The sequence below is a fragment of the Salvia splendens genome, chromosome 16 (assembly GCF_004379255.2).
Source record: "Salvia splendens isolate huo1 chromosome 16, SspV2, whole genome shotgun sequence".
NCBI lineage: Eukaryota > Viridiplantae > Streptophyta > Magnoliopsida > Lamiales > Lamiaceae > Salvia > Salvia splendens.
Genome location: NC_056047.1, coordinates 31,205,375 through 31,230,044, shown reverse-complemented (window position 1 = coordinate 31,230,044; position 24,670 = coordinate 31,205,375). Strand labels below are relative to the sequence as shown.

Genomic DNA, 24,670 nt, shown 5'->3' with positions numbered 1-24,670 from the left:
TTGCCTCCTTTTATAGCCGAGGCTTAGATCCCTAGGGCTCTCTTCTTGTTGATTGTCATTTCTGCCCTTCGAAAAAGATCCTTTAAAAGGTGCTCCTCGCTTCACTTCTACTCCTGCCAGCGCTTTTGTGATTCTCCTAGGTCAGGTTGATGGCTTGCCGCTTTTCACTTCAATATCCTTCGATCTCATCTGCCCCGTCGATTTACATCCAATTCCTAGATCAGGCGGATTTCTCACGCACCTGAACTTGTAAACACTCATTAGTTGACTGAAATCACGGAAATTAACCCCATAACCAATGCATGAAATGAGTCTTATCATGGAGCAATCATTTAATTATTTCCAGGAGCATTGTTCAATACAACTTGGTCAACCTCGTCATTTCTTAAACTATACCAGTATAATAACTCCAAAAAGTTGCCCCTATTTGAAGAAGTTCATGTCTCATCATGTCCTTTAAAAGCCAAACCTTGATTCAAAAGGAATCGAATAACATCAAGAGTTGCAGTCAAACGAATCCTATATTGCTTCTCTTGTTTACAATATAAGTCACACTCTGCTTATGATTTACAACATTTTTATATTCAATTCTAGCTTTGTTGTGTGAACTACCCGTTGACCCAACATGAGCTCTAAATATTTCATTAGGCTTATTCCAATTAGAGAAAACACCACTAACAAATACTTCATCTCTCGGTGCTAAATAACCCCGCTTGAAAATAAAACACCAAAAACAATACGCAACATCTGATGTTGTACTATATTCAAGCCAAACATAATCTTTATACCAAACATCCCTAAAACCTCTCTTATCTTTTCCATATTGTGTTTTGGAAAATCATGGCCTTTTGGTTGGCAAGGACCTTTGGCAACATATTCTCTACGAATACGATCCCGAATAGTCACATCAAAACTATCAATAGAGTTTCGTAATATGGGGTCGGTTTTATCAATTTCAATCTCGTCCGGATTATTTTCAACTACCACATTATTTCCCAATTGTTGTGGTTCTTGCTCAACATTAGCACTAGAAGAACTGATAAAAACTCGAGATCTTTTAATAAGAAATTTATCTATTAACCTAAAAATAAAGTAACACAAATTTAGAATTTATATGTAATCATTTTTCATATACTACTATAAAAACTTTCTAATCTAATTTATTCTAATCTCGGATTGTCGGACAAGGTAAACAAATTAAATGAATAATCCAAAACTCCAAAGCAATTAAGCAAAGAATTTGCAATATCTACTTAAATAATGATCAATTTAATAGTGCTAACTGCTACTAAAATGTGAAAACTGAAAAAAAAACAAATAATAGTACTACAAACTTAAACTTAAATGATGATTTTACATACTCAATAATTGATTGTCAAATTGTCGATTGCTAAAATATATTTGTTTCAAACTGGTTGCACAGGACCTGTGAAATTTCTTCCAAATAATTTATGTTTAAGGTATGGAATAAATGATTTTTTTTATTAGTGTTATATAATTCATAAAGGCAGTACAGCCGCACAATAACCTTTTGTCTTCTCCGTATTTTAATAGGTTAAAACTTAAAACTTGGAGTACTCCTATTAGAAGTTGGGTCAATTCTAGAATTAATAAGTAAAAGGAAGCCCAAATTAGAATATGTCTTCCTTCTTCTCTGCAGGAGTTTGGCGGCGTGGGGTCGGCAGTTGAGGGAGGGCGATTCTCCGGGACAGCGGTGGGGTCGGCATCCACCGCTGATATTTTCCAATGATGGCATTGAAATGTCTGTTTAAATAGGGATCAAGCAACCATTATTATGTAGTATGGCAACCCCCGATTTTATTATTCTAAAAAGGACGTCGAATTTACAAGCTAAATTTTCTTTTTATTTGTGTCCTATGCTCGGTAAAAGGAAAGGCTTTTGTTTTGTTCGAAGAAAGAAGTTAATTGGAATGAGATTAAATATTTAAATAGTACAACGTGAAATCCAAGAAAATAAAGCAAGAGGAATATAAAGTATATTTGGACCTATATTTATATAAGGTACAATTCTATTGGGCGTTACAAAAGGATTTATTCCAAGTATAAACAATTGGGCGTAAGGTATTTACTTTTTTTTTATTTTTAACTACGATCTTTATTTTTTTTGAGCCCATAGAAATAAAAATCCTCATGAGACCACAAGTCTTCAAGCGCCAGATTTCTTTTCTAACGTCACGTCTCGTTTACTCTTGAACAATGACATCTTGATAAATGAAAAAACGGCTAGGCTACCAATCTCATCATCTTATTCTTGAATTACATGTGAGGATGGTTCTAATAGCGGTTTACATATACTGTTATGTGGCTGGCCGACTGCTAAGCATATGTGGTCAAGCCTCTTGAGGTATTTTTAAATCGCTCTTTGACTTTGATCCGTTCAAAACTTTTGTTGGGTAGTGACATTAAATGATGCACAATTTTTGAAGTAGTTGTTTCATTTGGAAGACATTTATTTTTAAAGGGGAAAAGGTAAGTCGGAAAGAAATTAGAGCCAACATGGCCAGGACAAATTGGGGAGCTTAGCTTGACAGATGGTATACACATACGAATTGCATGTACGCCTATGCTAATTGGATGGCATCCTCCACAAGTGGGTACGATCAAGTTAAATATGGATGCTTCCATTGAAGGGGGCCTGGGACTAGCTTTTGGCGGAGGGCTTTTTAGAGACTTGGGTTTGTTGTTAATATTGGGAGCTACTCCATCTTGATGGCAGAAATTTAGTGCATTTTCTATAGGTTAGAGCTGGCCAAGACTCGCCGATTTCGAAAGCTAGAGGTAGAGAGTGACAACTGATGGAGTACGTACTAAACAAGCCCAACAGCAGTAAAGCCCATCAGCCTAAGGCCCAAGAAAGAGTTCAGTTCGGCACAACCAAAGAGTATCAGTCCAGCATGACTAAAGAGTTCAGTTCGGCACAACCAAAGAGTTCGGCCCCAGCCTACAGCTCGGTAAAAGCCAACCAATCAAACTCTGCTCTCAGGTCGGCATCAAGCTCTACTCTCAGATCGGCAAAAGCTGCTCGGCAATAATTCAGCAGTTCGGTCTCAGTATTCGACCGAACTAGGAGATAGTGGACTCATGCAGGATTTCCACCTCCACTACACCCACGACCTATTTAGTGGTGTCAAGCAGTCATTAACTCATGCAGGATAGTGGACCCATGCAAGATCGTCACGATCTCCACGACATCCACTACCTAGTAAATGGCTGCATGCCACGATCTTGGTTTAATGTATAAATAGAACCTAGATCAGATAGATAGGGTTAGCTTCTAAAGACATTCTCTCGATCTCTAGAGATAAAATACAAAATAGCAAGTCTGTATTGTAAGCTGTAGAAAACAGATCAAACAATACAACTCTGCCCTCTTTTCTTCCCGTGGACGTAGATTTACTTCAGTAAATCGAACCACGTAAATTCACTGTGTCGTGATCTTTATTCTCTACCAGCATTCATCGCCATCAAAAATTCGCCGACTCATCACTGGCGCCGTCTGTGGGAATCAGAGAACCAAATTTGTGATAAAGCGAATTTTTGACCCTTTTTCCACCCCAGAAAAATGCATACCAGATCACACACTACCCGTAATACCGTTCGTGATAACCGTGAGAAAGCTAGTCCAGCTCGCAGGTCTGAAAAACGGCCTCGGGAGACATCTACCTCCGGTTCTCACGAAGAAGGAACAAGCCACTCCAGGAGTCATCGCACCGAGTCTTCCCAGCAGCCCGATTTAAATGAAGCTGTCAAGCTGTTCTTGGCCGAGAAGCAGGAGGAGTTCTTAACCTTCCTGCAGAAAAGCCAACAGCCGGAGAAGACAACGGCGGATTCTCCCTCCTCATCTAGGCATGAAAGTCACTACCGCAGTAGTGACGTGTCTTCCAGGAGAAAGAATCCTCAACCCCGACATGTTCCTGTTCCTCCTCGGTACCGGAACCACAGGAGAACTTCATCTCCTCCGTACCGAAGAGATGTCGGGTTCGCCATGTACGGAGCATTAAAGACTCCGTTCTCGGACGATATCACCCGAACTCCTTTGCCGCGGAACTACCGGACACCGTCAATGACTTATGACGGGCTAGTGGATCCTCATGACTTCTTGGGACGCTATCAGTATAATATGGCGAACCAGGGTCTCAATGAGGTCCATATGTGCAAGCTGTTCCCCGAGCTGCTCATCGGGAACGCCAGAAGGTGGTTCGACAGCCTTCCTCAAGGCAGCATTAGATCCTACCGAGATCTAATGGATGCTTTCCACAGGAGGTTCTTTCAGAAAGCGGAAGCCCGAAGCACTTCGGCTCAGCTGCTTTCTATACGTCAAGGTTGCGACGAAAAGATCAGCGACTTCATGACGAGATTCCACAAGGAATGCCTACAAGTAGATGATCTCAACGATCTACTTGTCATTTCGGCATTCCAAAATGGAATCCTGCCCGGAGCTCTCTACAGAAAGCTCGTGGAATGCAGTCCGCAAACAGCTCAAGAGATGTGGGACATTGCGGACCAGTTCTCCCGTGCCGATGAGGCAGACCGTCGAAAACGGTCTTTAGACAGCTCATCTAGAGGAGACGAAAAGAAGCCCGATCATAGCGATCAGAGGTTTCCTCGCCGAACTCCTTTTGAAAGAATTCAAAGGGCTCCGGTACAAGACAGATTGGGACCCCGTCTCAATCCCGAGAAGCCGCCCGCTCAGTTCGTACCGCTGAACAAGTCAAGAGCGGAAATTTTCGAACTACATTCCGATATGTTCGAAAGACCAAAGCGGATGACGAAATCAGCCGCGCGCCGACCTCAGGATCAATATTGCTCCTTCCATCAAGACTACGGTCACGATACCGAGGAGTGCCGACATTTGGCTGCAGGTATTGACGCCCTTGTGAAAGCAGGGACATTAAAAAAATACCAAAGCAAGCAGCCGAAAAGAAACAAAAAGCAGGGAAGTGCGAACTGCGCTCCTCAGGATCCGAAAAGGCAACAGGATCCTGAAGACGATAACGAGCCGCAATATGATGGAGTAATCCTAACTATTGACGCTCTCCCTGCCGAGAAGACTAAATCGTCTCTGAAGTCATAGAGCAGAAAAAGGCTTTTGACGAGCTCAAAAGTTATTTAGTCGAGCTTCCAATTTTCTCTGCTCCAACAGATGCCGAAGTGATTTTCTTATACTTAGCGGCATCCGATCAAACCATTAGCGCGGTGCTTGTACGAGAAGAAGGCCTAAAGCAGTTTCCCATCTACTTTACAAGCCGAGCATTAAGAGGTCCAGAAACAAGGTATCAACCTCTGGAAAAAATTGCTCTGGCGTTAGTAAATGCAGCAAGGAGACTGCGGCCATACTTCTATGCTCACAAGGTATGCGTCTTAACCGATCTGCCTCTTCGGCAAGTTTTGACCAAGCCAGAAGCATCAGGCAGAATCGCCAAATGGGCCATAGAGCTGGGAGAACACTCAATCGAGTACCTACCTCGGAAAGCCATCAAGGGACAAGCCTTGGCAGATTTTCTTACAGAGGCCAAGTTCGATCAAGCAATCCCTGTCATTGCCGAACAGAAAAATTCTGCCAATGCCGAACTAGCACAGCCCTTGGAATCCGAAGTAGAGCCGTCAGACTGCTGGAGCGGATTCGTAGATGGAGCTTCAAACAAGATGGGAAGTGGAGCTGGTATTTTACTCGTCGCTCCCGACGGACACGAGGTAACCTACTCACTTCGGTTCCTATTCCCCACTACTAATAATGAAGCCGAGTACGAAGCCCTCCTGGCCGGACTCCAGTTAGCGCAAAGTCTGCTCGTCAAATCTCTCAAAGTCCATTGTGATTCACAAGTCATAGTAAATCACATGTTGGGTACAAGTGAAGCTCGTGACGAGAGAATGAAGAAGTATTTGGACAAAGCGCAAAGCATCAGCCGAAGTTTCTCCTATTTTCGGATAATCCGCGTTCCCAGAGCGGAAAATAGCCGAGCAGATACCTTAAGTAAGTTGGCCTCAGATCCGAGCTCAAAGGCGGAAGAATTAATGCATCAAAGCATTGATGAAGCCGAGGTACATTCAGTATCCAGCTCGCCGAACTGGATGACGCCGATCTTGCAATATCTGGATCAAGGACAATTGCCCGAGGATAAGAGAGAAGCTCGGAAGATCACGTGCCGAGCACTTCGGTACGAACTTCATGAAGGAGTCCTCTTTAGAAAGTCTTACCTCCAGCCGTTATTGCGGTGCGTAGGACCAGAAGAGACGGACTACATCCTCAGAGAAGTTCATGAAGGATCGTGCGGCAGCCACATCGGAGCTAGAGCTTTAGCTAAAAAAGTTCTAAGATGGGGATATTACTGGCCAACCTTGGTACAAGAAGCAGTGCAGCTCGTCAAGACATGCCCGAAGTGCCAAATCCATGCAAATATCCCAAGGATGCCACAGACCGATCTATCCACTATGCAAAGCCCTTGGCCTTTCATGCAATGGGGCATAGACATAGTGGGACCACTTCCTCAAGCTCCTCGGCAAATGAAATTCCTAATCGTTGCCGTGGACTACTTTACGAAGTGGGTGGAAGCTGAACCATTAGCTACGATAACGAGCTCGAAGGCATTGGATTTCGTCTGGAAGAATATAGTGTGCCGATTTGGCATACCCCACATCCTCATCTCGGATAACGGGACTCAGTTCACTGACAAGACGTTCAAGAATTGGTGCCAAGAGCTGAATATTCAACAGCGGTTCACTTCGGTCTCTCATCCACAAGCTAACGGACAAACGGAGGTAACAAATCGTATCCTAGTGAAAGGGTTAAAAGCTCGGTTAGAACAAGCCAAAGGACAATGGGTAGAAAATCTCCCTCAAGTCCTATGGTCCTACCGAACTACACCCACAACCTCCAACGGTGAAACCCCGTACAGTCTGGTGTACGGCACTGAAGCCGTAATTCCGGTGGAGATCGGCGTACCCAGTCCCCGAACTCTAAATTTCTCAGCAGAAATGAATGACGACGGACTGAGAGCCGAGCTAGATCTTGCCGAAGAAAGAAGAGAATTGGCATGCATAAAAGCAGCCAAGTACAAGGAGCAAGTAGCCCGGTATTACAACCAAAGGGTGAAGAAGCTGCAATTTCAAGTGGGAGATCTCGTTTTGAGAAACAACGAAGTAAGCCGAGCAGAAAAGCTGGGCAAGCTCGAACCCACATGGGAAGGTCCGTATCGGGTGTCAGAAGTCCTCGGCAAAGGGTCTTACAGATTGGCTCACATGTCAGGAGAACAGGTACCCTGAACATGGCACATTTCCAACCTCAAAAAGTTCCATTTGTAAGAGACAGTCCGGTCAGTCAGTCTTGAGTCCTGTTCGGTCAATGTGCTTTATTTGGTTTGCTTGGTCTTTATTTGTCTCTGTGCGTTTTGTCTGTGTGTTTTGTCTGTCTCTGTGCGTGTCGTCTCTTACAAATGTTACTGAGGTATCTTGTTCTTCGAAGGCTGATCCCCTTCTTAGAACATAAACAAGCCAACGATTGTGAGTCAAAGCTTCTACAGAAGATACAAGACCACAATTCAGCTTAAACAAGCAGTTCGTCTGAAACGAGCTGCAACAAGCCAACGATTGTGAGTCAAAGCTTCTACAGAAGATACAAGACCACAATTCAGCTTAAACAAGCAGTTCGTCTGAAACGAGCTGCAACAAGCCAACGATTGAGTCAAAGCTTCTACAGAAGATACAAGACCACAATTCAGCTTAAACAAGCAGTTCGTCTGAAACGAGCTGCAATAAGCCAACGATTGTGAAGTCCAAGCTTCTAAAGAGGATACAAGACCACAATTCGGCTTAAGAATCAAGCACTTCGTCTGAAACGAACTGCAACGAAAGTCCGATTCTCGCGATAAAACTTGCCTGAATTAGGACAAGGGAAAGTCCGATCCACGCGATAAAACTCGCCGAATTAGGACAAGGGAAAGTCCGATCCCCAAATTAGGACAACGGAAAGTCCGATCCGAGCGATAAAACTCGCCAAATTAGGACACAAGCTTAGTCCGGTCAAAGGTGTTTATTTCATCAGACCAAAGACGAGTCCGGTCAAAGATGTTTATTTCATCAGACCAAAGACGAGTCCGGTCAAAGATGTTTATTTCATCAGACCAAAGACGAGTCCGGTCAAAGATGTTTATTTCATCAGACCAAAGACGAGTCCGGTCAAAGATGTTTATTTCATCAGACCAAAGACGAGTCCGGTCAAAGATGTTTATTTCATCAGACCAAAGACGAGTCCGGTCAAAGATGTTTATTTCATCAGACCAAAGACGAGTCCGGTCAAAGATGTTTATTTCATCAGACCAAAGACGAGTTCGGTCAAAGATGTTTATTTCATCAGACCAAAGACGAGTCCGGTCAAAGATGTTTATTTCATCAGACCAAAGACGAGTCCGGTCAAAGATGTTTATTTCATCAGACCAAAGACGAGTCCGGTCAAAGATGTTTATTTCATCAGACCAAAGACGAGTCCGGTCAAAGATGTTTATTTCATCAGACCAAAGACGAGTCCGGTCAAAGATGCTTATTTCATCAGACCAAAGACGATTCCGGTCAAAGAAGTTTACTTCATAAAGACCAAGGACAAACATCAACTTACCCCGTACCTTTATCCAGAATGCCGAAGTGACTCGCTTCGCCGAAGTGATTCACTTCGCTTTCCGGGGGGGGTAGTGATGGAGTACGTACTAAACAAGCCCAACAGCAGTAAAGCCCATCAGCCTAAGGCCCAAGAAAGAGTTCAGTTCGGCACAACCAAAGAGTATCAGTCCAGCATGACTAAAGAGTTCAGTTCGGCACAACCAAAGAGTTCGGCCCCAGCCTACAGCTCGGTAAAAGCCAACCAATCAAACTCTGCTCTCAGGTCGGCATCAAGCTCTACTCTCAGATCGGCAAAAGCTGCTCGGCAATAATTCAGCAGTTCGGTCTCAGTATTCGACCGAACTAGGAGATAGTGGACTCATGCAGGATTTCCACCTCCACTACACCCACGACCTATTTAGTGGTGTCAAGCAGTCATTAACTCATGCAGGATAGTGGACCCATGCAAGATCGCCACGATCTCCACGACATCCACTACCTAGTAAATGGCTGCATGCCACGATCTTGGTTTAATGTATAAATAGAACCTAGATCAGATAGATAGGGTTAGCTTCTAAAGACATTCTCTCGATCTCTAGAGATAAAATACAAAATAGCAAGTCTGTATTGTAAGCTGTAGAAAACAGATCAAACAATACAACTCTGCCCTCTTTTCTTCCCGTGGACGTAGATTTACTTCAGTAAATCGAACCACGTAAATTCACTGTGTCGTGATCTTTATTCTCTACCAGCATTCATCGCCATCAAAAATTCGCCGACTCATCAACAACTTTGTTGGGGTGGGCAGGTTCGAGATCTCAACTAATTGTCGCTCCTTAGTACAAAAGGTGCATGACATTCTTCAAGATTTTGACTCAATCGTGGTTCTGCATGTGCATAGAGAAGGCAACTTTGTATCAGATTTTTTGTCCCATTTTGCTTATTGTTTTCTAGAGTTCATGTTTTAGAAGTTGCGCTTACGTAGTTGATTGATCCATGATAGCATAGGTGTTTCTCATATCCGTTAATTGTGTTAGTTCCATGCTTTTCTTAACCAAACAAAAATTATAATTACTCCACCAATATTATAAACTTGCAATTATATCCTAAAGATTTGCGTCAGCTGCATAACATACCAATTCTCTTCATAATCTCTATACTTTGCAACACACACACACGAGATACACAAATAACTCTAATCGCAACCATAATTAAGTGAGCTAGAAAGGGAGCAGAAAGTTTATCTAAGCAAATTTCTTAACAATTTCACGTCGATTTCCTAGATGAGAGAAGAAGATCAGTTTCTATCACAAATCAAATAAATTAAGGAAGAAGAGACTGCTGACTTTTGTACACCAAGGCAATTGCAGCCACCAAAGGTAAACACAAACACATCCTCCTTTTTATTCAAAAATGTGGTGGTGCAATGCAATGCAATGCAATATTTTTCTTTTTATTTATTTATTAAATTGATTTTCCCAGAGGCAGGGCGGAGTGTAATTTTCTGAGAAAAACAATACACGTCTATCTAAGGCTTATTTTAATTAGATTTCACGAATGGGTAGTTTAACCTAACCTATTCATGGGTAAATAATAAGAAAAAAAGAGAAAAAAGGCAAACATTATTTTGAAAATTTCAGGTGTCTCGATCTCATTCTGAAAAGTCAACGAACTGAAACCCTTATTCAAAAAAATTTCTCGGGAAAAGCTAAAAGAGAAACCAACGGATATTGGTTAAAATGATAAAACGCTCAAGAAGACAGTACTACAATTAGCTGCCCATATAGAATCAGCATAGTTTTCTTTATGTAGTAATGATCAAACAAGTGAAGTTGTAACTGAACAGATGAAGCAAGAAAATGAATTCATTTATTCTTCAATTTAAGTTTTCTAAGGGAAGAGAACAGATTTATAGAAGAGAAGTCATCCAAACCGCATTACAAACTTCTGGTTCCAGAAATCGTCAACACGACACATACTGTACCAAAATTCCAACATTACAAGTTGAAATGTGTAGAAGAAACGAATCAAAACACCATTTTTTCCCACAGCCTTCTCATTGGATGGCCAAACAACTCTACCTCAAATAGACCATCTGGACCTGCATTACCACATATCCACATCAATATAACGTTATCACTTCCATCCAGAAAAATTAAAGCAACTGAAGGATTATGATTGATGCACTGAAGCCACAAATCCGCGATGTTATATATTGTATCTACGAGCACTGTTGGTAAGGATGTGCTCAAGAATGCACAAACAAATATATACTTTCTGTGGCGTGCAATTCGCCTCATTAGTTCATGTAATAAGCATCCTTGGTCTTTTCAAATACTTGAGATTTACATATCAGCTCGCTCAACTTCTAAGTACTGTGAGTAAATAAAAAGGTGCACGCGTGAAAATAACTGACTTCTAAGCTTTGAATAAGATGCATGTTAGGGTGAAAGCATGTGTTCTCTACTTGAAAACTCAAATAAATTAAGCTTAAACTAAAAAGAATTATCTCAGGTGCATACCAAGAATGATTCGATCAAGGCCATTTGATAGAATTAAACAATTTATCAGTTATATAAGATTTATTTCCTTAAGAAATAAAGTGTTTTAAGCAATCAAAATATACCCACAAGAGAGTTGAATAAATGACTAACTTAACAGAAACACATAACAAGTAGTTTAGAGAGATACTCCTATATCACTTAATTAAACCAGTTTACTCCCAAAAGCAACAAATGTTGAACACATGTCAGGAACAAATAGTAAACTTTTAAATAAAAAAAAAGTACACATTCGGCTATTCAGTTTCACAGACTCAACACCTCCAATCCATCAAGAGTACAAACTAAATTCCAGTGACAAAAGTACTTCTAGGAGTTTGAAAAGTTACAGCCAGCACCTCGAAATCTCAGTTACTTTCTATTTTGACCTTGAATCTCTTCTTAAACGTAAACACATTTGGAAATATTACTTTAATCATACTCCCTCCGTCCTTGAAAAGTATGAACTATTTCCTTATTAGTATGTCCCTGCAAACTATGAACTTTCTAGTTTTGGAATAGTTAAACAACATATTATCCCTCCACATCATTTTATTTACAACTTATAATACCATTACACTACACTACACTACTAATGATGTGGAGCCCACTCTCCACTAGTACTACTTACACTACCATTTATCTCTCTCTCTCTTACTCTACCAATTATACATTAAAATGTTCAAACCTTTCAGAGACGGATGGAGTATTACAATAGGACTTACATCTTCGAAAGTTGAATATACTCGAAATTTGGCAAAACAATACTGCCTCTACTACAAGTTAAGATTCTAATAGAAATACAAAATAATGTCATTATGAGAGATTCCAAAAGCTAATCAAAACTGAAAACTAGTCTCCAAGAAAAAAGCTTTACTAGATAGATAAACACTTTCATGTAGGCAACACACAAAAAACATACAAAGACAAACAAGCATTGTCAAAACAACCATTTTAAGAAATTCTAAACAGTATGAAGAAGGGAGAACTCACCCCAAGGAAACTCTTTATTGCGAATATGCAAATATGGATATGCCTGCAACAAAAGTTACAGTATCATAACAGCATCACTGACAATTCTCCACAAGATACAATCTTGGCATTTTCATAAAATAAAATAAATAAATAGAAGATCATTAAATGCATTTGAGGCACATCTAAACAACATTCTTACAGGAGGCTCGTCATAGTGCGCATGGCTCTTGGAGAGGATAAACACAGCGAGACTAGAACATGCCACTATTCCCAAATACGTTATCTTCTCCCATTTCGAAGCCTCGGCTACATTCAACAAATTAGACGATAACACAATCAGATCAAATAAATCGAGTCCACAGTTTTTGAATCACAAGAAATCATTCAAATTGGAAGCCTAAATTGATTCTCCCCAAAGAATAAAAAAACCCTAGATGCCATAAACACAAATTGAAATGCAGAAAAAATGGAAGCCTCATATAGATCATACCAGCTTCGTCGTGATGGGATGAAGCGGAGAAAGAGCGCTTGGACGCGGGTGAGACGCGGGGGGTGGAGGCCCCACCACGTAGGGCGGAGCGGAGGCCAGATCTCACAATCGCCGACGACATTTTTGTGTAGTTTTTCGCTTGTGAGCCGATTGAAATTCCTAATTAAATTTAAACCAGTAATTGGAAAATGTTAGCCAGGGTTATATACGAAATATTCTATACGAAATATTCCTCACCTACACAAATTTAATCATTTGCAAAATTCCCCACAATTAAACTAATTTGAAAAATTAGAACACTTGGTAGTAATAATTAATAATGGCGTTATAAAATCAACACATTAATTCCTTAGTATTATACTCTCACTCTCTCGTACTTTGTTCTCCATTAATCCCTCTACCTTTTTTCTTTTCATATTTTATTGTTTATTTACTTAACTCACTTATAGATTTTCTTAATCCTGTATCGAAAAAAATGTCTCAATTACTATAGAACAGAGGAAGTACATATTATGTACTACCTTTATCCCATTTAAGTTATAAATAGTTAAGTCAACTATTTTGAGTTCGGATTCAATTTTATAACTAAAATTAATAATCATATAATTGTTCATTATACTTCCCCCGTCTCATCACAAGTGATTAACTTTTCATTTTGATTTATCCCACTAAAAGTGATCATTTTCTTTTTTAATAAAAAGACTAAAGTCCCAAAATGGTCCCTAACATTTGACGTTTTTTTTATTTTGATCCAAACCATTATCTTTTGAATTATTCGGTCACTCGCATTTGAAATCGGACCACATTTAGTCCTAAATTGACGGAATGGTTAAAATTTGACGGTCAACGCAATTTAAATCAATTTTGACCGGATTATGATTCATAAATATGTTTTATTTAGGGCTAATACATAATTAACCTAATTAACCTAAAACTTAAAAATGCAAAATGTAAAATAAGTTAAAATATTCAACCTGCAAATAAAAAAATAAAAAAAAAACATAGTTCTACTGAAATGCGAACGACGCAGCCTTCATCCATTTCGACGCAACTCTTCCTTCCCTAAACTCTTCTCAACATTCGAATAGATTAGGGTTCTTTCTGCACAAATTCCAATCGACACTTGGAACCCTAGATTTCGCCGGCGGTTCAACTCGATTTTCGCCGGCGATTCCAAAGTAGTTCGCAATGAGTTGGTACGTGTATGACTCGTATCACCGTTGCTTCGGCGATCCTCGTGATAACAAATACACGTTTGAGAGGAGGAGGAAGGCGTTGCACAGTCAACCAGCGCCGGGTGAAAATCAAGAAGGTAAGCGTTACTACATGTGTATTCTCGTTTCGAAAGTGGTCCCAAATTTTTGTGTCGATTTGTCCTCTATTTGTCTCGATTTTGTCTTATTAGGAATTGATTTGTCTCGATTTTGTCTTATTATGAATTGATTTGTCTCGATTTTCACTTATTACGCGATTAGGGTTTTGTCTCGATTAGGATTTTCACACTGAGTGTGCTGAGCATGTGGGGACCAAGGTTGGGGGATGTGTTGGTAGGGACCAAATATGTGTGTGGGGGGATGTGTTGGTGGGGACCAAGGTTGGGGATGTGTTTTTTGCTTCGAATGTTAAATGCTTATGGTCTGGTATTGGGGAACAATCTTAGTAGTGGGGACCACACTTGTTAACATAAATATTTGATTGTTTAAATTAGATGTTTAGGACTGATATGATTCTCATTTTCTTCTTATTGAAGATGGTACCTTCACAACAAAAGTGCACTATTCCGGATATATAGATGAAAGCCGTGAAAGCCGTGGAAAACAGTACGTGGATGAGATGACTGAGGATATGCACAGATGTGACCCAGACAAATGGTCGAAACTTGAAGTAAATGAGTTTGTTGAGAAGAAGCTTGGTCTAGATGTAAGTGTGTTGGAGTACTTTTACTTGAAGACTGGGATGAAATTAAAGGTACAAAAGGTATAATTGTCTTCCATGTTATACACCCTAAAAATACATAAACCTTACTAATATTGATTGTTAACAACCTGTTTTGCAGGGAAGAAGCGGCAACGAGGTGAAGGAGTACAAAAATGCACATTGTGTCTCCCATCTTTTCTTCTTTCCAGCCGAATTGCTCCAGTAACTGCCAATTTGCAGTTGGAGTTCCAAACGCCCGACTGGGTGAAATCATAATGAAAATCGCCCGACCGGGCGAAGCTTCTGGACTCCGCATGCCTTACGAATAAAACCCGACCGGGCGTTTCGCAACATGAAATCGCCCGACCTGGCGAAGCTTCTGGACTCCGCATGCTTTACAAATTTCACCCGGCCGGGTGTTTTATTGGAGCGAAATCACCCGACCGGTGTTAGTTCTGGAATCCTCAGGGAGCATTGTGCGTGCACCCGGGACATTCTTGTCCTTCAAACACCAAGAAACACAATTTTGGAGTGCAATTCATACAATTCTGGAGTACAACATACACCAAGAAACGCAATTTGATAAAGATTCCAAATTTGATTCACCATTGGAAACGGAATTTCATTACTTGAACCCTAATACACAAACAAACACCACAACAAAGAAACAAAATCCATACATCACAACACTACGTAATTTCTCTATTGCCCTATTATTCGCGAAGCCCACCGCTAATGCCGGGGGCGGAAAAAAGGTCGTTTCGAGCCGTTTTAGGCACTTTTCGACCTTAAATGCTTCTTTTGGCACGTTTAACGCTGTGGGACCCACTCGTTATCAGCGCGCGAAGAACTTCGTGCCTTCCTACTTCGCACTCTTCAACCACTAGCAGGTCATCGATTTTCACACCTCAGTAAGAGCAACTGAAATGATGAAAAAAAATTGACGTACTCGCAAAAAGAGGTGCAACACGAGGACTTCCCAGGGGGTCACCCATCCTAGTACTACTCTCGCCCAAGCACGCTTAACTACGGAGTTCTGATGGGATCCGACACATTAGTGCTGGTATGATCGCACCCATCAAACCATCCGCACTTTATTCTTTCATATCGTACGCTCCCGTACGCAGGTTCTGATCTCCCACCCTTCAGACGGCCATAACTTTTGAACCGGAAGGAGTTACGGGACCCACAGCATATCATCGCGAAGCTCTCGCCGAGCCCCCCTTCCCCAGCCCCGGGCAAAGCCCGCCGCTAATGCCGGGGGCGGAAAAAAGGTCGTTTCGAGCCGTTTTGGGCACTTTTCGACATTAAATGCTGCTTTTTCGGCACGTTTAACGCTGTGGGACCCACTCGTTATCAGCGCGCGAAGAACTTCGTGCCTTCCTACTTCACACTCTTCAACCACTAGCAGGTCATCGATTTTCGCACCTCAGTAAGGGCAACTGAAATGATGAAAAAAAATTGACGTACTCGTAAAAAGTGGTGCAACACGAGGACTTCCCCGGGGGTCACCCATCCTAGTACTACTCTCGCCCAAGCACGCTTAACTTCGGAGTTCTGATGGGATCCGGTGCATTAGTGCTGGTATGATCGCACCCATCAAACCATCCGCACTTTATTCTTTCATATCGTACGCTCCCGTACGCAGGTTCTGATCTCCCACCCTTCAGACGGCCATAACTTTTGAACCGGAAGGAGTTACGGGACCCACAACATATCATCGCGAAGCTCTCGCCGAGCCCCTCGTCCCCAGTCACGGGCGAAGCCCACCGCTAATGCCGGGGGCGGAAAAAAGGTCGTTTCGAGCCGTTTTAGGCACTTTTCGACCTTAAATGCTTCTTTTCGGCACGTTTAACGCTGTGGGACCCACTCGTTATCAGCGCGCGAAGAACTTCGTGCCTTCCTACTTCGCACTCTTCAACCACTAGCAGGTCATCGATTTTCGCACCTCAGTAAGAGCAACTGAAATGATGAAAAAAAATTGACGTACTCGCAAAAAGGGGTGCAACACGAGGACTTCCCAGGGGGTCACCCATCCTAGTACTACTCTCGCCCAAGCACGCTTAACTTCGGAGTTCTGATGGAATCCGGTGCATTAGTGCTGGTATGATCGCACCCATCAAACCATCCGCAATTTATTCTTTCATATCGTACGCTCCCGTACGCAGGTTCTGATCTCCCACCCTTCAGACGGCCATAACTTTTGAACCGGAAGGAGTTACGGGACCCACAGCATATCATCGCGAAGCTCTCGCCGAGCCCCTCTTCCCCAACCCCGGGCGAAGCCCGCCGCTAATACCGGGGGCAGAAAAAAGGTCGTTTCGAGCCGTTTTGGGCACTTTTCGACCTTAAATGCTGCTTTTTCGGCATGTTTAACGCTGTGGGACCCACTCGTTATCAGCGCGCGAAGAACTTCGTGCCTTCCTACTTCACACTCTTCAACCACTAGCAGGTCATCGATTTTCGCACCTCAGTAAGGGCAACTGAAATGATGAAAAAAAATTGACGTACTCGCAAAAAGTGGTGCAACACGAGGACTTCCCCGGGGGGTCACCCATCCTAGTACTACTCTCGCCCAAGCACGCTTAACTTCGGAGTTCTGATGGGATCCGGTGCATTAGTGCTGGTATGATCGCACCCATCAAACCATCCGCACTTTATTCTTTCATATCGTACGCTCCCGTACGCAGGTTCTGATCTCCCACCCTTCAGACGGCCATAACTTTTGAACCGGAAGGAGTTACGGGACCCACAGCATATCATCGCGAAGATCTCGCCGAGCCCCTCGTCCCCAGCCACGGGCGAAGCCCACCGCTAATGCCGGGGGCGGAAAAAAGGTCGTTTCGAGCCGTTTTAGGCACTTTTCGACCTTAAATGCTTCTTTTCGGCACGTTTAACGCTGTGGGACCCACTCGTTATCAGCGCGCGAAGAACTTCGTGCCTTCCTACTTCGCACTCTTCAACCACTAGCAGGTCATCGATTTTCGCACCTCAGTAAGGGCAACTGAAATGATGAAAAAAAATTGACGTACTCGCAAAAAGTGGTGCAACACGAGGACTTCCCCGGGGGTCACCCATCCTAGTACTACTCTCGCCCAAGCACGCTTAACTTCGGAGTTCTGATGGGATCCGGTGCATTAGTGCTGGTATGATCGCACCCATCAAACCATCCGCACTTTATTCTTTCATATCGTACGCTCCCGTACGCAGGTTCTGATCTCCCACCCTTCAGACGGCCATAACTTTTGAACCGGAAGGAGTTACGGGACCCACAGCATATCATCGCGAAGCTCTCGCCGAGCCCCTCGTCCCCAGCCACGGGCGAAGCCCACCGCTAATGCCGGGGGCGGAAAAAAGGTCGTTTCGAGCCGTTTTAGGCACTTTTCGACCTTAAATGCTTCTTTTCGGCACGTTTAACGCTGTGGGACCCACTCGTTATCAGCGCGCGAAGAACTTCGTGCCTTCCTACTTCGCACTCTTCAACCACTAGCAGGTCATCGATTTTCGCACCTCAGTAAGAGCAACTGAAATGATGAAAAAAAATTGACGTACTCGCAAAAAGGGGTGCAACACGAGGACTTCCCAGGGGGTCACCCATCCTAGTACTACTCTCGCCCAAGCACGCTTAACTTCGGAGTTCTGATGGGATCCGGCACATTAGTGCTGGTATGATCGCACCCATCAAACCATCCGCACTTTATTCTTTCATATCGTACGCTCCCGTACGCAGGTTCTGATCTCCCACCCTTCAGACGGCCATAACTTTTGAACCGGAAGGAGTTACGGGACCCACAGCATATCATCGCGAAGCTCTCGCCGAGCCCCCCTTCCCCAGCCCCGGGCGAAGCCCGCCGCTAATGCCGGGGGCGGAAAAAAGGTCGTTTCGAGCCGTTTTGGGCACTTTTCGACCTTAAATGCTGCTTTTCGGCACGTTTAACGCTGTGGGACCCACTCGTTATCAGCGCGCGAAGAACTTCGTGCCTTCCTACTTCACACTCTTCAACCACTAGCAGGTCATCGATTTTCGCACCTCAGTAAGGGCAACTGAAATGATGAAAAAAAATTGACGTACTCGCAAAAAGTGGTGCAACACGAGGACTTGCCGAGGGTCACCCATCCTAGTACTACTCTCGCCCAAGCACGCTTAACTTCGGAGTTCTGATGGGATCCGGTGCATTAGTGCTGGTATGATCGCACCCGTCAAACCATCCGCACTTTATTCTTTCATATCGTACGCTCCCGTACGCAGGTTCTGATCTCCCACCCTTCAGACGGCCATAACTTTTGAACCGGAAGGAGTTACGGGACCCACAGCATATCATCGCGAAGCTCTCGCCGAGCCCCCCTTCCCCAGCCCCGGGCAAAGCCCGCCGCTAATGCCGGGGGCGGAAAAAAGGTCGTTACGAGCCGTTTTGGGCACTTTTCGACCTTAAATGCTGCTTTTCGGCACGTTTAACGCTGTGGGACCCACTCGTTATCAGCGCGCGAAGAACTTCGTGCCTTCCTACTTCACACTCTTCAACCACTAGCAGGTCATCGATTTTCGCACCTCAGTAAGGGCAACTGAAATGATGAAAAAAAATTGACGTACTCGCAAAAAGTGGTGCAACACGAGGACTTCCCCGGGGGTCACCCATCCTAGTACTACTCTCGCCCAAGCACGCTTAACTTCGGAGTTCTGATGGGATCCGGTGCATTAGTGCTGGTATGATCGCACCCATCAAACCATCCGCACTTTATTCTTTCATATCGTACGCTCCCGTACGCAGGTTCTGATCTCCCACCCTTCAGACGGCCATAACTTTTGAACCGGAAGGAGTTACGGGACCCACAGCATATCATCGCGAAGCTCTCGCCGAGCCCCTCGTCCCCAGTCACGGGCGAAGCACACCGCTAATGCCGGGGGCGGAAAAAAGGTCGTTTCGAGCCGTTTTAGGCACTTTTTGACCTTAAATGCTTCTTTTCGGCACGTTTAACGCTGTGGGACCCACTCGTTATCAGCGCGCGAAGAACTTCGTGCCTTCCTACTTCGCACTCTTCAACCACTAGCAGGTCATCGATTTTCGCACCTCAGTAAGAGCAACTGAAATGATGAAAAAAAATTGACGTACTCGCAAAAAGGGGTGAAACACGAGGACTTCCCAGGGGGTCACCCATCCTAGTACTACTCTCGCCCAAGCACGCTTAACTTCGGAGTTCTGATGGGATCCGGTGCATTAGTGCTGGTATGATCGCACCCATCAAACCATCCGCACTTTATTCTTTCATATCGTACGCTCCCGTACGCAGGTTCTGATCTCCCACCCTTCAGACGGCCATAACTTTTGAACCGGAAGGAGTTACGGGACCCACAGCATATCATCGCGAAGCTCTCGCCGAGCCCCCCTTCCCCAGCCCCGGGCGAAGCCCGCCGCTAATGCCGGGGGCGGAAAAAAGGTCGTTTCGAGCCGTTTTGGGCACTTTTCGACCTTAAATGCTGCTTTTTCGGCACGTTTAACGCTGTGGGACCCACTCGTTATCAGCGCGCGAAGAACTTCGTGCCTTCCTACTTCACACTCTTCAACCACTAGCAGGTCATCGATTTTCGCACCTCAGTAAGGGCAACTGAAATGATGAAAAAAAATTGACGTACTCGCAAAAAGTGGTGCAACACGAGGACTTCCCCGGGGGTCACCCATCCTAGTACTACTCTCGCCCAAGCACGCTTAACTTCGGAGTTCTGATGGGATCCGGTGCATTAGTGCTGGTATGATCGCACCCATCAAACCATCCGCACTTTATTCTTTCATATCGTACGCTCCCGTACGCAGGTTCTGATCTCCCACCCTTCAGACGGCCATAACTTTTGAACCGGAAGGAGTTACGGGACCCACAGCATATCATCGCGAAGCTCTCGCCGAGCCCCCCTTCCCCAGCCCCGGGCGAAAGCCCGCCGCTAATGCCGGGGGCGGAAAAAAGGTCGTTTCGAGCCGTTTTGGGCACTTTTCGACCTTAAATGCTGCTTTTCGGCACGTTTAACGCTGTGGGACCCACTCGTTATCAGCGCGCGAAGAACTTCGTGCCTTCCTACTTCGCACTCTTCAACCACTAGCAGGTCATCGATTTTCGCACCTCAGTAAGAGCAACTGAAATGATGAAAAAAAATTGACGTACTCGCAAAAAGGGGTGCAACACGAGGACTTCCCAGGGGGTCACCCATCCTAGTACTACTCTCGCCCAAGCACGCTTAACTTCGGAGTTCTGATGGGATCCGGTGCATTAGTGCTGGTATGATCGCACCCATCAAACCATCCGCACTTTATTCTTTCATATCGTACGCTCCCGTACGCAGGTTCTGATCTCCCACCCTTCAGACGGCCATAACTTTTGAACCGGAAGGAGTTACGGGACCCACAGCATATCATCGCGAAGCTCTCGCCGAGCCCCCCTTCCCCAGCCCCGGGCGAAGCCCGCCGCTAATGCCGGGGGCGGAAAAAAGGTCGTTTCGAGCCGTTTTGGGCACTTTTCGACCTTAAATGCTGCTTTTCGGCACGTTTAACGCTGTGGGACCCACTCGTTATCAGCGCGCGAAGAACTTCGTGCCTTCCTTCTTCGCACTCTTCAACCACTAGCAGGTCATCGATTTTCGCACCTCAGTAAGGGCAACTGAAATGATGAAAAAAAATTGACGTACTCGCAAAAAGGGGTGCAACACGAGGACTTCCCAGGGGGTCACCCATCCTAGTACTACTCTCGCCCAAGCACGCTTAACTTCGGAGTTCTGATGGGATCCGGTGCATTAGTGCTGGTATGATCGCACCCATCAAACCATCCGCACTTTATTCTTTCATATCGTACGCTCCCGTACGCAGGTTCTGATATCCCACCCTTCAGACGGCCATAACTTTTGAACCGGAAGGAGTTACGGGACCCACAGCATATCATCGCGAAGCTCTCGCCGAGCCCCCCTTACCCAGCCCCGGGCAAAAGCCCGCTGCCGGGGGCGGAAAAAAGGTCGTTTCGAGCCGTTTTGGGCACTTTTCGACCTTAAATGCTGCTTTTCGGCACGTTTAACGCTGTGGGACCCACTCGTTATCAGCGCGCGAAGAACTTCGTGCCTTCCTACTTCGCACTCTTCAACCACTAGCAGGTCATCGATTTTCGCACCTCAGTAAGAGCAACTGAAATGATGAAAAAAAATTGACGTACTCGCAAAAAGGGGTGCAACACGAGGACTTCCCAGGGGGTCACCCATCCTAGTACTACTCTCGCCCAAGCACGCTTAACTTCGGAGTTCTGATGGGATCCGGTGCATTAGTGCTGGTATGATCGCACCCATCAAACCATCCGCACTTTATTCTTTCATATCGTACGCTCCCGTACGCAGGTTCTGATCTCCCACCCTTCAGACGGCCATAACTTTTGAACCGGAAGGAGTTACGGGACCCACAGCATATCATCGCGAAGCTCTCGCCGAGCCCCCCTTCCCCAGCCCCGGGCGAAAGCCCGCCGCTAATGCCGGGGGCGGAAAAAAGGTCGTTTCGAGCCGTTTTGGGCACTTTTCGACCTTAAATGCTGCTTTTCGGCACGTTTAACGCTGTGGGACCCACTCGTCATCAGCGCGCGAAGAACTTCGTGCCTTCCTACTTCACACTCTTCAACCACTAGCAGGTCATCGATTTTCGCACCTCAGTAAGAGCAACTGAAATGATGAAAAAAAATTGACGTACTCGCAAAAAGGGGTGCAACACGAGGACTTCCCAGGGGGTCACCCATCCTAGTACTACTCTCGCCCAAGCACGCTTAACTTCGGAGTTCTGATGGGATCCGGTGCATTAGTGCTGGTATGATCGCACCCATCAAACCATCCGCACTTTATTCTTTCATATCGTACGCTCCCGTACGCAGGTTCTGATCTCCCACCCTTCAGACGGCCATAACTTTTGAACCGGAAGGAGTTACGGGACCCACAGCATATCATCGCGAAGCTCTCGCCGAGCCCCCCTTCCCCAGCCCCGGGCGAAGCCCGCCGCTAATGCCGGGGGCGGAAAAAAGGTCGTTTCGAGCCGTTTTGGGCACTTTTCGACCTTAAATGCTGCTTTTCGGCACGTTTAACGCTGTGGGACCCACTCGTTATCAGCGCGCGAAGAACTTCGTGCCTTCCTACTTCACACTCTTCAACCACTAGCAGGTCATCGATTTTCGCACCTCAGTAAGGGCAACTGAAATGATGAAAAAAAATTGACGTACTCGCAAAAAGTGGTGCAACACGAGGACTTCCCCGAGGGTCACCCATCCTAGTACTACTCTCGCCCAAGCACGCTTAACTTCGGAGTTCTGATGGGATCCGGTGCATTAGTGCTGGTATGATCGCACCCATCAAACCATCCGCACTTTATTCTTTCATATCGTACGCTCCCGTACGCAGGTTCTGATCTCCCACCCTTCAGACGGCCATAACTTTTGAACCGGAAGGAGTTACGGGACCCACAGCATATCATCGCGAAGCTCTCGCCGAGCCCCCCTTCCCCAGCCCCGGGCGAAGCCCGCCGCTAATGCCGGGGGCGGAAAAAAGGTCGTTTCGAGCCGTTTTGGGCACTTTTCGACCTTAAATGCTGCTTTTCGGCACGTTTAACGCTGTGGGACCCACTCGTTATCAGCGCGCGAAGAACTTCGTGCCTTCCTACTTCGCACTCTTCAACCACTAGCAGGTCATCGATTTTCGCACCTCAGTAAGAGCAACTGAAATGATGAAAAAAAATTGACGTACTCGCAAAAAGGGGTGCAACACGAGGACTTCCCAGGGGGTCACCCATCCTAGTACTACTCTCGCCCAAGCACGCTTAACTTCGGAGTTCTGATGGGATCCGGTGCATTAGTGCTGGTATGATCGCACCCATCAAACCATCCGCACTTTATTCTTTCATATCGTACGCTCCCGTACGCAGGTTCTGATCTCCCACCCTTCAGACGGCCATAACTTTTGAACCGGAAGGAGTTACGGGACCCACAGCATATCATCGCGAAGCTCTCGCCGAGCCCCCCTTCCCCAGCCCCGGGCAAAGCCCGCCGCTAATGCCGGGGGCGGAAAAAAGGTCGTTTCGAGCCGTTTTGGGCACTTTTCGACCTTAAATGCTGCTTTTCGGCACGTTTAACGCTGTGGGACCCACTCGTCATCAGCGCGCGAAGAACTTCGTGCCTTCCTTCTTCGCACTGTTCAACCACTAGCAGGTCATCGATTTTCGCACCTCAGTAAGAGCAACTGAAATGATGAAAAAAAATTGACGTACTCGCAAAAAGGGGTGCAACACGAGGACTTCCCAGGGGGTCACCCATCCTAGTACTACTCTCGCCCAAGCACGCTTAACTTCGGAGTTCTGATGGGATCCGGTGCATTAGTGCTGGTATGATCGCACCCATCAAACCATCCGCACTTTATTCTTTCATATCGTACGCTCCCGTACGCAGGTTCTGATCTCCCACCCTTCAGACGGCCATAACTTTTGAACCGGAAGGAGTTACGGGACCCACAGCATATCATCGCGAAGCTCTCGCCGAGCCCCCCTTCCCCAGCCCCGGGCGAAGCCCGCCGCTAATGCCGGGGGCGGAAAAAAGGTCGTTTCGAGCCGTTTTGGGCACTTTTCGACCTTAAATGCTGCTTTTCGGCACGTTTAACGCTGTGGGACCCACTCGTTATCAGCGCGCGAAGAACTTCGTGCCTTCCTACTTCACACTCTTCAACCACTAGCAGGTCATCGATTTTCGCACCTCAGTAAGGGCAACTGAAATGATGAAAAAAAATTGACGTACTCGCAAAAAGTGGTGCAACACGAGGACTTCCCCGGGGGTCACCCATCCTAGTACTACTCTCGCCCAAGCACGCTTAACTTCGGAGTTCTGATGGGATCCGGTGCATTAGTGCTGGTATGATCGCACCCATCAAACCATCCGCACTTTATTCTTTCATATCGTACGCTCCCGTACGCAGGTTCTGATCTCCCACCCTTCAGACGGCCATAACTTTTGAACCGGAAGGAGTTACGGGACCCACAGCATATCATCGCGAAGCTCTCGCCGAGCCCCCCTTCCCCAGCCCCGGGCGAAAGCCCGCCGCTAATGCCGGGGGCGGAAAAAAGGTCGTTTCGAGCCGTTTTGG

At 45.4% G+C, this 24,670-nt stretch overlaps 1 protein-coding gene and 18 non-coding genes across 19 annotated transcripts; all 19 read right to left on the bottom strand.

Moving 5' to 3' along the window:
• Window positions 1–10,460: 10,460 nt before the first annotated feature.
• On the bottom strand, window positions 10,461–12,797 carry LOC121770014 (cytochrome c oxidase subunit 6a, mitochondrial-like). The gene is made up of 4 exons (XM_042166804.1): window positions 12,619–12,797; window positions 12,328–12,434; window positions 12,147–12,189; window positions 10,461–10,714 (listed from the first exon to the last, which is right to left on the bottom strand). The coding sequence occupies exons 1-4, from the start codon at window positions 12,737–12,739 to the stop codon at window positions 10,641–10,643; spliced, it is 345 nt and encodes a 114-aa protein (XP_042022738.1). The 5' UTR covers window positions 12,740–12,797; the 3' UTR covers window positions 10,461–10,640.
• A 2,696-nt stretch (window positions 12,798–15,493) lies between these two features.
• Window positions 15,494–15,612, bottom strand: LOC121772919. Its single transcript, XR_006044530.1, has one exon. It is a non-coding gene; the product is annotated as a 5S ribosomal RNA (ribosomal RNA).
• Window positions 15,613–16,014: 402 nt separating this feature from the next.
• On the bottom strand, window positions 16,015–16,133 carry LOC121772892. The gene has a single exon (XR_006044504.1). It is a non-coding gene; the product is annotated as a 5S ribosomal RNA (ribosomal RNA).
• A 401-nt stretch (window positions 16,134–16,534) lies between these two features.
• Window positions 16,535–16,653, bottom strand: LOC121772843. The gene has a single exon (XR_006044456.1). It is a non-coding gene; the product is annotated as a 5S ribosomal RNA (ribosomal RNA).
• Window positions 16,654–17,055: 402 nt separating this feature from the next.
• Window positions 17,056–17,175, bottom strand: LOC121772913. Its single transcript, XR_006044524.1, has one exon. It is a non-coding gene; the product is annotated as a 5S ribosomal RNA (ribosomal RNA).
• A 401-nt stretch (window positions 17,176–17,576) lies between these two features.
• Window positions 17,577–17,695, bottom strand: LOC121772890. The gene has a single exon (XR_006044502.1). It is a non-coding gene; the product is annotated as a 5S ribosomal RNA (ribosomal RNA).
• A 401-nt stretch (window positions 17,696–18,096) lies between these two features.
• On the bottom strand, window positions 18,097–18,215 carry LOC121772857. The gene has a single exon (XR_006044469.1). It is a non-coding gene; the product is annotated as a 5S ribosomal RNA (ribosomal RNA).
• A 401-nt stretch (window positions 18,216–18,616) lies between these two features.
• LOC121772933 lies at window positions 18,617–18,734 on the bottom strand. The gene has a single exon (XR_006044544.1). It is a non-coding gene; the product is annotated as a 5S ribosomal RNA (ribosomal RNA).
• Window positions 18,735–19,135: 401 nt separating this feature from the next.
• Window positions 19,136–19,254, bottom strand: LOC121772889. Its single transcript, XR_006044501.1, has one exon. It is a non-coding gene; the product is annotated as a 5S ribosomal RNA (ribosomal RNA).
• A 401-nt stretch (window positions 19,255–19,655) lies between these two features.
• Window positions 19,656–19,774, bottom strand: LOC121772870. The gene has a single exon (XR_006044482.1). It is a non-coding gene; the product is annotated as a 5S ribosomal RNA (ribosomal RNA).
• Window positions 19,775–20,176: 402 nt separating this feature from the next.
• Window positions 20,177–20,295, bottom strand: LOC121772888. The gene has a single exon (XR_006044500.1). It is a non-coding gene; the product is annotated as a 5S ribosomal RNA (ribosomal RNA).
• A 402-nt stretch (window positions 20,296–20,697) lies between these two features.
• Window positions 20,698–20,816, bottom strand: LOC121772840. The gene has a single exon (XR_006044453.1). It is a non-coding gene; the product is annotated as a 5S ribosomal RNA (ribosomal RNA).
• Window positions 20,817–21,217: 401 nt separating this feature from the next.
• LOC121772839 lies at window positions 21,218–21,336 on the bottom strand. The gene has a single exon (XR_006044452.1). It is a non-coding gene; the product is annotated as a 5S ribosomal RNA (ribosomal RNA).
• A 396-nt stretch (window positions 21,337–21,732) lies between these two features.
• LOC121772838 lies at window positions 21,733–21,851 on the bottom strand. Its single transcript, XR_006044451.1, has one exon. It is a non-coding gene; the product is annotated as a 5S ribosomal RNA (ribosomal RNA).
• A 402-nt stretch (window positions 21,852–22,253) lies between these two features.
• On the bottom strand, window positions 22,254–22,372 carry LOC121772837. The gene has a single exon (XR_006044450.1). It is a non-coding gene; the product is annotated as a 5S ribosomal RNA (ribosomal RNA).
• Window positions 22,373–22,773: 401 nt separating this feature from the next.
• On the bottom strand, window positions 22,774–22,892 carry LOC121772896. Its single transcript, XR_006044508.1, has one exon. It is a non-coding gene; the product is annotated as a 5S ribosomal RNA (ribosomal RNA).
• Window positions 22,893–23,293: 401 nt separating this feature from the next.
• On the bottom strand, window positions 23,294–23,412 carry LOC121772835. Its single transcript, XR_006044449.1, has one exon. It is a non-coding gene; the product is annotated as a 5S ribosomal RNA (ribosomal RNA).
• Window positions 23,413–23,813: 401 nt separating this feature from the next.
• On the bottom strand, window positions 23,814–23,932 carry LOC121772833. The gene has a single exon (XR_006044447.1). It is a non-coding gene; the product is annotated as a 5S ribosomal RNA (ribosomal RNA).
• Window positions 23,933–24,333: 401 nt separating this feature from the next.
• LOC121772887 lies at window positions 24,334–24,452 on the bottom strand. The gene has a single exon (XR_006044499.1). It is a non-coding gene; the product is annotated as a 5S ribosomal RNA (ribosomal RNA).
• Between the last annotated feature and the right edge of the window lie 218 nt (window positions 24,453–24,670).

What these genes read in the sequence shown, in the direction of transcription:
- LOC121770014 (XM_042166804.1), bottom strand. Translation starts at nt 12,739, where the DNA reads ATGTCGTCGGCGATTGTGAGATCTGGCCTCCGCTCCGCCCTACGTGGT. An exon ending in ATCCCATCACGACGAAGCTG is followed by an intron (nt 12,435 to 12,618) that starts GTATGATCTATA and finishes TGTTGAATGTAG; the next exon opens with CCGAGGCTTCGAAATGGGAG. An exon ending in CGCACTATGACGAGCCTCCT is followed by an intron (nt 12,190 to 12,327) that starts GTAAGAATGTTG and finishes CTTTTGTTGCAG; the next exon opens with GCATATCCATATTTGCATAT.